Source organism: Phoca vitulina, unplaced genomic scaffold (genome assembly GCF_004348235.1).
Source record: "Phoca vitulina isolate PV1807 unplaced genomic scaffold, GSC_HSeal_1.0 scaffold3, whole genome shotgun sequence".
Lineage (NCBI taxonomy): Eukaryota > Metazoa > Chordata > Mammalia > Carnivora > Phocidae > Phoca > Phoca vitulina.
In genome coordinates this window covers 13,112,224-13,122,248 of record NW_022589706.1, presented here as the reverse complement: position 1 = coordinate 13,122,248, position 10,025 = coordinate 13,112,224, and the positions used below count along the sequence as shown (strand labels likewise).

General features: G+C 44.9%; 1 protein-coding gene across 1 annotated transcript in view; it reads left to right on the top strand.

Moving 5' to 3' along the window:
- The first annotated feature begins 294 nt into the window (after window positions 1-294).
- ADGRA3 (adhesion G protein-coupled receptor A3) overlaps window positions 295-10,025 on the top strand; it is a 132,025-nt gene continuing 122,294 nt past the window's right edge. The window contains exon 1 of the mRNA XM_032400097.1: window positions 295-521. Within this exon, the coding sequence (XP_032255988.1) occupies window positions 295-521 (227 nt within the window). The remainder of the gene's footprint in view (window positions 522-10,025) is intronic.

Below are 10,025 nucleotides of genomic sequence, written 5' to 3'. Positions count from 1 at the left end.
TCGGGGGAGGCGGCGGCGGCGGCAGCGGCGACGGCGGAGGAGGAGGAGGCGGCGCTCCCGCGGGGCTAGAGAGCGGCGCTGGGACCCACGCGGCCGTGACCCCGCGGCTCCCCGGAGGCCGAGCGCCGCCGCAGCGGACAAAGGAGCATGTTGGCGCCGAGGAGGGCCCGTCCTCCGGCCGCCATGAGGCTCCGGGCGCCGCCGGGCCCGCGCCGCGCCCCCGCCCGCCCGGGCGCCGGGCCGGCCCGCTAGGCCAGCCAGCCGCCGTTCCGCCCGCAGGCCCCGGCCCGCCGCATGGAGCCGCCCGGGCGCCGGCGGGGCTGCACGCCGCTGCTGCTGCCGCTCGCGCTGTTCGCGCTGCTGGGAGGCGCCGCGGCGCTGCCCCCGGGCTGCAAGCACGACGGGCGGCCCCGAGGGGCCGGCAGGACGGCGGGCGCCGCCGAGGGCAAGGTGGTGTGCAGCAGCCTGGAGCTCGCGCAGGTCCTGCCCCCCGACACGCTGCCCAACCGCACGGTCACCCTGTGAGTAGCCCTCGCGCCGGGTCCCTCCCTGGGGCGCTTTCTCGTTGCGCCGCTTTCTGTCCGCGCAACTTTGGAGAGGGGTCCTGCCGGCACCCACGCGCCTTTGTGTGAGTGAAGCTGCTGGCAGGGGTGGTGCTGGGGTGGTTGACTTGGCAGGGGCGCGTCTTGGGGAAGGCAAGTGAATCTGCCCCGGAGCCGCTTTCCAGTTCCGCTAGTTTGCAAAGTAAAAAGTTTTCGGGTTACCCCGCGCACCCCGCGCAGTCCCAGCGCAGCTCTTCTGTGGTTGCGCGGTGCCACGTGAGGATGCAAGTAAACATGCAGTCCGCTCGTTCATTCCGGGCTTGGGCTTCCAGAAAACACAGTGCTCCGTAGAAGCGCCGGTCCTTCAGCTTTTGTGCGCATTAACTTACACTGCCGTGCAGTTTGCAAGAATAGTTTGCAGAATACCAAACAGCATCAGGACTTGGAATGCCTGTGTGTGTAATTCCAAAACCCCAGACTCCCCTTGCTTTTCGCTCTCTTAGTTTTATCACAGTACAAGAGCACCTTTTAAAATGGAGTTGTTATTAAGGGCGAGAAATACATTTGAGGTGAGTCGTGCACCTTCCAGCCCGGTTTTCATGTGCTTGAGCACTCATGTTTAAAAGCCCGAGAACTTTGGGATTGAAAACTGGGTTTGTTGACCCTTCCATCTCGAGGGACTTGATAAAGTTTCCCACCTGGAAGGAAAAGTTTTTGGTCTTGTAACTACATTTGTGCTCAGAGTCAAGGTCTAGTTTTGCAGGTTTGGTTCTGCCCATTCTAGCCAGACACTTGGAATCTTGATTTTATTTTCTGAACGATGAATTGGTTTGGCAAAGTTTAAGTGTTTTCTAATGGATATTTTGTCGAACTGAAATACGAGCCCCTCTGCTCCTCTATGTTCTTTCCGTTGGTTTCCTAAAGAAAAATCAAGGCTACCACTATAAAAACATGAAGGCAAGGGGAGCAGCATGACCTATGAAAAGCTTAAAATATGGTTTTTAATTTAACCCAAATTAAGGAGAATGTATGGGTAAGGTAAGTATAAATCTCATTACGCCTTTGTTCTCACATTTCCATTTGTTTGAATTACGAAAGGTTTAACACAGGAAAACCGTATGTGTTTCTGTCTATGGAGGAATGAAAATGGGTAAAATAGTTTTTGTTGGACTCCTTTTCTGATGCTTGACCATTTGGTAGTGGCAGCAGCTGTATTTATTTATTTCTTAGCCAGATTCTTTGAAGTGGAAATTTTGGGTATGGGACCTGTAATTACAGTCTTGAGTCAAGTGGAGAAAACCCCAGTGTTGGAGATATCCCTTTATAACTTTGCGGAAATTAGTCATCATTCATTGGGTTCTGGATCAGTGGCGCTCCAGGTGATTCAAGTTTAGGTCGAGTTTTTCAGAATGTCAACAGTTTCAGCAGTATTAAATTGGCTATTTGTAAATTGTTTTTGCTTTGCAGATTTTTAGGTGGTATCATAGAAAATCACTCTTAAGCATATTAAACTATTATTAAATAGTATTAAACTATTTCAGTGAATTTTTCATGAGCTGATTAAAATATAAGTGCCTTTGAAATGTCATATTAATCCAATATTTTTTGCACCTGAAACCTCTTTAGATGAAAATAAAATTAGCAGAATTTAGTGAGCGGGAAGAATTTAGAATTGATTTAAGGATCAGCTGATGTTCTGGATTAAGTTGGGTGAAGGTATATCGGACCTGGTAGAGGGTCTTCTGGGCCAGTCCCCTCATTTTACTAGGGAATAAATCAAAGAGTCATGGCAGATAGGTGACTTGCCCAAGTTCCCATAGAAATTGAGGGGCAGGGTCCATGTCCCAGATTCCTGCTGTGCAGTTCAGATTCTTTCTCATCTTTCCCCCTGGCCTTCATCTTCCTTCTTAGTTCAACAGTTGTGTGTGTGCATGTGTGTGTATGTGTGTTTCCTGGGTAGTAGGCAGCACATTGAGGTTTAGACTAGGTGTTAATTTTCTGAGGGTGTGGCAAATTACCACACATTTGGTGGCATAAAACAACAAATTTCTTTTCTCACAACTCTGGAAGCCAGAACTTGGAAAATCAAGTTCTTTTGATTTGAGCCGTGCTTTCTCCAAAGGGCCTTCAGTTTCTGACCTGCCTTGGATTGTGGCACCCTCGTGCCAGTCTCTGCCTCTGCCTCTGCCTCAAGGTTGCTTCTTTCCCCTGTGTCTCTGTGTTTCAAATACTGTTCTTTCTCTTATAAGGACACCAGTCATTGAGTTTAGTGTTGACCCAAAGCCCAGGATGATCTCATCTAAGGATGCGTAACTTAATTACATCTGCAAAGACCCTATTTCCAAATAAGGTCACTTGCAGAGGTAACCAGGGGTGAGAACTTTGGACCCCTTTTGGGGGCATACTATTCAACTCACTACAGAATATGAATAAAACAAGGTCTTTCTTCAGGAACTTACAAGTATTGGGAGAGAAATATTCATGAATCCAGAACAGTATGGTAAATGCTCTAATATTGGGGTGCACATGTAGCAGAAGGAACTCAGGAGGGCATCCAAAGTCCCTTTGGGACATAGTTGGTGGGATCCAGGTTCTGAGGATCCTGAGCCAATTCAAGAAGGATGAGATGGGTCATTGTGAACCAAATAGTGAGTGGATGGGTCGAGGGGGAGGAAATGAGGGGGATGGTCAGTGTTGCTGTGCTGTGCAGTTGATGTTGCTAGATGTCAAGGGCAAGTGTCCACTGCCTGGAGTGGTCAGAGAGGAGCCTGTAAGGGCCAGGTCAAGGACAGGCAGTCTCTCTGGTTTGAGTTTTAATCCCTGAGGTATGGCCCCCCATGTTCAGCTGAGCTGTGATGTGGCTGTGGCAAGGAAAATTGATGGGATAGAAATTTTCTTTTTCTTTCTTTCTTTTTTTTTTTTTAAATAATGGAAGATAAGGTAATTTCTACCTAGTGGGTGAACTGGACTTCAGCATAGCCAAGAGCTCGGACCCTTCAGCTACCTTAGTGAAAAACACTTGTTTTCTTATTTAGCTGTGTTTATGGAGAGGTCCAGCAGAAATCCTCAGCTTGACCCATCTTGTTTCCTGTATTATGTAGTCTTTTGTATTAAAGAATTAAATTCTTTAATTCCTGCCCTATTATTTACACCCAAATTGAATAAAAATTTAACTTTTCAATATTTTGTTGGAAATATAAGTTACTCTGTTCTTGTGTTTTATTTGAAATGCTGCTCGATATTTTAAGTTTTAAAAATTATAAGGACTTCCGTGATAGAAAGTTTTACAAATTTAGCCCTGATTTTCAGATGTGTGTGTGTTTTTTTTTATAATGTTACATAGTGATTCTAGATAAAGGGTTTTTTTTTTTTTAAATTTATGATTTGCCAAGTAACTTAGGGACAAAGTCCATATTTTTTCTCAGACTGTTCAACAAAGTAGAATAGTGTGTGAGTTTTGGTTTTTACTTTGTAAAACGTTATGCTTGTTTTTGCCATCAAAGACCTGATGATCAGGGGGCGCCGGGGTGGCTCAGTCCGTTAAGCGTCTGGCTTCCGCTCGGTCATGATCTCAGGGTCCTGGGATTGAGCCCCGCATCGGGCTCCCTGCTGAGCAGGGAGCCTGTTTCTCCCTTTGCCTGCCGCTTCCCCTGCTTGTACTCTCTCTCTCTGTCAAATAAATAAAATCTTAAAAAAAAACCCAAAAAACTGATAATCAGACATCAACCATGGCACCCAGCTCAGTGTCAGGTAGACAAAAGGGAATGCTTGTATTGTTTAGAAACCTAAACCTAGTTGGAAGACAAGTTTTGCGCAAAAGCAGCATTTAGGGAACAATTGCAAATGTTTGTAATTAAGTAATAAATCCTGTACTGCCGACTGTTTAAATGCTTTAGGAAGCCTGAAAAGAGGGGAGATCAGTGGGGCTATGGAGGCGCTGGGAGATTTTCTGTTTTCCTGGAGAAGTTTGGACTTGAGCATGGCCTGAGGGCAAGGAAAGATTGGCTTGAGTGTGGGCATTCCGGAGTTCCAGGTAGCGGTGCGGACGGAGTGGTTCTACTCTAGCGGAGAGGTGGTGTTCGGAGCCGGTGGACTGTACGGGGTTTTTAGAGCCCAGGTGTGGTGGAGGTCGGTTGGGGGAGTATGTGCAGGTGGGAGGAGGAGGTGGTTCAGGCAGAAGCGCCAGGGAGCAGTAGAGGAGCCTGAGAAGTCGCAGCTGGTGGGGTGGGGGACACAGAGGGGAGTACCTGGTCGTAGAAACCAAGGCACGTTCAGGTTTGAAGGAAGCAGTGGGTGCCCCAGTTGAGAGATGCTGAGAGATCAGGACCCAGAAAGCTGAGTTGCTGGGCACTGGCTTGGCCAGCCTGGCGCTTTGGCGCCCTCTGTGGACCGGAGGCCATGAGGGCAGGTTGGGGCGGCTTGAAGGGACTCAGAGGGGAGGGAGGATGGTGGTGGTAGCATCTAGATGAGGAAGAATTTCGGTGCGAAGGAAGGTTTCTTAGGGAAAGACAATGAGAGCGCATCGGAGTAAACTGGGGAGTAACTTGGGAGTGGGAGAAATGGATGCTGGAAGGTGAGATGGGGTGGGAGCCACGCACAGGTGCATCAGGTCCTCCTGGCAGAAGGCACGTTTCATCCCTGCGTTAGGGAAGGTGGTCGTGAGGGAGGAGGACATTGGGAGTGCGGATGGGTTGAAGTGGGAGTTCCTGCCGCATTGCTTTTATTTTCCCAAAGAAGACAGGGACGCAAGGTGAGGGAGGAAGGGGCAGCAGGCGGTGTGGAGAGGGAAGAGACACAGGAGTGAGGCGGTCCTTCTGGAAACTGGGAGAAGTGAGCACGCTGGGGATTGCAGAAGCCCTAGCAGGGTGGACTTGTGTCCACTTCTGCGTTGTGATCAAATTCGAAGGGACACAGATGGTCAGCTCAGTTGTTTCTCCAGCCATTTTCAGCCCCGAGGTGTGACTAGTTGGGATTGGCCTGGCTGCTTCTTGGCCAGGGGAGTGCAGCAGAGGGAGAGGTGCGAGCTGTGGCCTGAATTCTTATGGGTCCAGGGTTAGGTTTTTATCTTTGAATTCAAAGGCTTCTATACCTCTATGGCCTCATTTCCCAATCCTGCCAGTACAAATTCTATTTTCTTTCCCTGCCCATCGGTTGAGGCACTCTGAATACTGTAGGCACTGTGCTGAGTGCTAGGGCTGTTCAGGGAGAAAAAGAAGACGTGATTCTTTCATCTAAGGATCAGTCCTGTACACAAAGTCGCTGCTTAATCTAAGTGTGCCTCTCATTGTCCCTGGAGCAGAGTTTGGGCTTGGTTTCCTGTGTGTCTTCGGGTTAGTCTGTCAGTCTTGCCTGGAATCCCTGTCCTGGTAAATTCTGGGTTCTTCACAATCCAGCTCAACTCCTGCGAGTTTTTCTCTCACCTTCTGGCTTTTGATCCATCCCTTCTCTAAGCCCAGGTAGTGCTTACTATCTGTGTTGCCGTGTCACTTTATGTGACACTTGATATTGGTCTCCTAAAGCACATACCCTTGAAGGGAAGGACTGGGAAACCTGTCTTAGTCCAGTGAGAGTATGGGTGAGAACATAATTGTTCCTCATTGACAAGAGTCATGCTAACAAAGATACTACTGTATGGTGGGACAAAAAGACAAGTGTGGGGATGAAAGAGGGATGTGAATTCAGATTTTTACCCTATTTCGGCAAATGAGAACAATTATTTATTTAGGTCAGCATTTTATGGCTGTAGGGTCCCCTATTGAAGAAAGGTATGTCAAATCTGTTTTACAGTTACACTTTTTTTTAAAAAGATTAATTAAATTAATTAATTTATTTGTAAAGGTTTTATTTATTTATTTGACAGAGAGAGACACAGTGAGAGAGGGAACACAAGCAGGGGGAGTGGGAGAGGGAGAGGCAGGCTCCTCGCCGAGCCCGATGCGGGGCTCGATCCCAGGACCCTGGGATCCTGACCTGAGCGGAAGGCAGACACTTAACGACTGAGCCACCCAGGCATCCCAAGATTTATTTATTTTAGAGAGAGACAGTGAGTGCATGTGCAGGAGCAGGGACAGAGTGTGTGGGGGGGGGGGGGGGCAAAAAGAGGGAGAGAGAGAGAATCTCAAGCAGACTCCCACTAAGGGTGGAGCTCGATGCGGGGCTCCATCCCAGGACTCTGAGATCCTGACCTGAGCCGAAATCAAGAGTTGGCCGCTTAACCTGCTAAGCCACCCACGTGCCCCTGTTTACATTTGACGTAAGTGACCTTATGTGTGCGGTGACTCCTCACATGAGACAGTGTGGTGGCAAGTTGCTCAGAAATATTGAAGAATTTTGGGCAACTGAGGCATTTGGTCCATGAATGCAAATCTTAAGTTTTTTTTTTTTCCAACATGGTGAGAAGGTGTTACATGACCCAGCCTCTGAATCTTGTTGTTTCTTGCCTGCTTGGAGTGCTCCAGCATCATCAGGAGTGTATGAGAGAAGTTGGTGGGTTTGGCAATAAACCAGAAATTAAAATACCAGGAATAAAAGAACGCAGGAGCATTTGGAGAGCCTTGCTCCAGTTCAGCTGCTTTGCCCAGGAGCCTGTAAAGATGGTTTTAAAAAACGGACAAAGACCCCCCAAAAAACAAAAGTAAAAGCTCTGAAAGTAAGTCAGAAAATGACAGTGCAACGTTTTAATGTCATCAGTGATTTTTTTTTTTTCCTATTTTGCTGCACGTCTGAAGGCCATTGTTTTCTGTATTAGCTGTATTCCTGTGGAGGAATCTCAAATCCAGAGAATACACTCGTTTATTGTTGTGTCAACATTTTTATCGTAAACAGACAAAAATTGGGATACAGAGACCTTTAAATTTTAGTAGCTTATTAAGTCAGTTTTTGCAAAGATAAGGACGTGATAGATGTATACTTGCTCAATGAGGTTTTAATTGCTGCCCAACTAAATTTATTTTAAAACTTAATGTAATTTTAATGCTTTATGTATGGTGTAGCTTGTATTTCTGTTCAAATGCAGATGATTTCAGTCTGAGGAGGGAGTTTTAAAGAAAGTAAGCATCGTCTCCCAAGCTGGGGTTTCTTTTCTTTTTTTTTTTCTTTTTTCTTCATGACTAAACTTTTCAGAAATTTTGCGTGTCTGGTAAGGAAATCACCTGCATGTCGGAGTCGGTGGGGGTGGGGAACAGAGATGTAGAGGGCATCTCACAGAAGGCACGTTCTTTTAGTACCAAGCTGAGCACAGGGCAGATATTGGGCTTGTCACCCAGGGAAGCATTTCTTGCCCTCAGATCCCTCCTGTCCAGGGTCTAAAGGGAACAAAAGGAAAGTTTAAGGGATTGGTGTAAGAATTATTCAGAATAATCCCTCCCCCACCCCCCCACCCCCTAACACTCTGGTCTTCTTTTTCCTTTTTGTAAGCTGCAAGCTCAGGCTTAAATTTGCGCTTTTCCACATCCAGCAGGGTCTGTCCAAAGACCAGAATCCACTTTAGATATTTACTGTTCTCTAGTGGCATTCTTTTTTTTTTTTTTTTTAATGGTTCTAGTATCCAACTTTAATAAATTTACCACATTCTCTTATGGCAGCTAATATTTGGGTTTCATTATTCATTTCATTGGTTTAAAAATACAAAGAAAACAATGTAAACTGTATATAGGAAGAAATTGTGTTCCCCAATGAACTGTAATCTTATAAATCCTTAATAAAACGGAAAGTTTTAAAGGATTCCTTGAGGTTAAAACCAGAAAAGAAAAGGAAAAACATACAGTCTTTCAAATGATCTTGTTTTGAAGAGACATAGGATGGAAAAGTATGTGGTATTTGCTGAAGTGATGTATTTTTAAAAAGTTGATGCATAGTTTATATACAATATTATATTAGTTTCAGGTATACAACATAGTGATTAGACAATTTTATACATTATGCACTGCTCAGCACAGTAAGTATAGTTACCATCTGTCACCATTCAAACTCATGACAATATTGTTGACTATATTCCCTGTGCTGTACTTTTCATCTATGTAACATTTTATAACTGGAAGTTTGTACCTCTTAATCCCCTTCACCTGTTTTCATTCATCCCTCCGTTGGCAACCACCAATTTGTTCTCTATTTCACTTAGCGTAATACCCTGTAGGTCCATCCATGTTGTTGCAAATGGCAAAATTTTATTCTTTCTTATGGTTGAGTAATACTTTATTATACACATACACACGCGCGTGCACGCGCACCACATCTTTATCCATTCATCTGTCGATGGATGCTTAAGTTGCTTCCATGTTTTGGGTGTTGTAAATAATGCTGCAATAAACATAGGGATGCATATATCTTTCTGGATTTGTGTTTTTGTTTTCTTTGGGTAAATACCCAGCAATGGAATTACTGGGTCATATGGTATTTCTATTTTTAATTTTTTGAGCAGCCTCTCTACAGGTTTCCACAGTGGCTGCACCAGTTTACATTCCTACCAGCTGTGCACAAGGGTTCTCTTTTCTCCACATCCTTGCCAACACTTAACGATTTCTTGTCTTTTGATACTAGCCATTCTGACAGGTGCGAGGTGATACCTTATTGTAGTTCTGATTGCATTTCCCTGATGATTAGTGATGTTGAGCATCTTTCATTGTGTTGGCCATCTGTATGTTTTCTTTGGAAAGATGCCTATTCAGGTCCTCTGCTCATTTTTAATCGAATTGTTAGGGTTTTTTTTTTTTTTTTTTTTGGTGTTGAATTGTGTGATTTCTTTATATATTTTGGATATTAACCCGTTATTGGATATATAATTTGCAAGTGTTTCTCTCATTCACTAGGGTGCCTTTTCACTTTGTAGATGGTTTCCTTTGCTGCACAAAAGCTTTTTAGTTTGATTTAGTCCCAATAGTTTATTTTTGCTTTTATTTCCTTTGTCTGGGGAGACATATCCACGAAAATGTTACTAAGGCCATTGTCCAAGACATTGCTGTCCATGCTTTGTTTTAGTTTTATGGTTTCAGGTCTTACATTTAGACTTTTCATCCGTTTTGAGTTTATCTTTGTGGTGTAAGAAAGTGGTGCAGTTTCATTCTTTTGCATGTAGCTATCCAGTTTTCCCAACACCATTTATTGAAAAGACTGTCTTTTCCCCATTGTATATTTTTGCCACCTTTGTTGTAGATTAATTGATCTTATCAGCATGGGTTTATTTCTGGGCTCTCTATTCTGTTCCATTGATTTATGTGTATTTTTGTGTCAGTGTCATACTGTTCTGATTGCCATAGTTTTGTAGTATGGTTTTTTCCCTTAATTTTATTCCAATATAATTAACGTACAGTGTTACCTTAGTTTCCAGTGTACAATATAGTGATTCAACAATTCTGTAAATTACTGTGCATCAGGATAAGTGTAGTTTGTAGTTTTTTTTTTTTTTAAGATTTATTTATTTTAGAGAGAGTGTGCACACACGTGTGTGTGAGCACAAGCCGGGGAGGGGCAGAGGGAGAGGGAGAG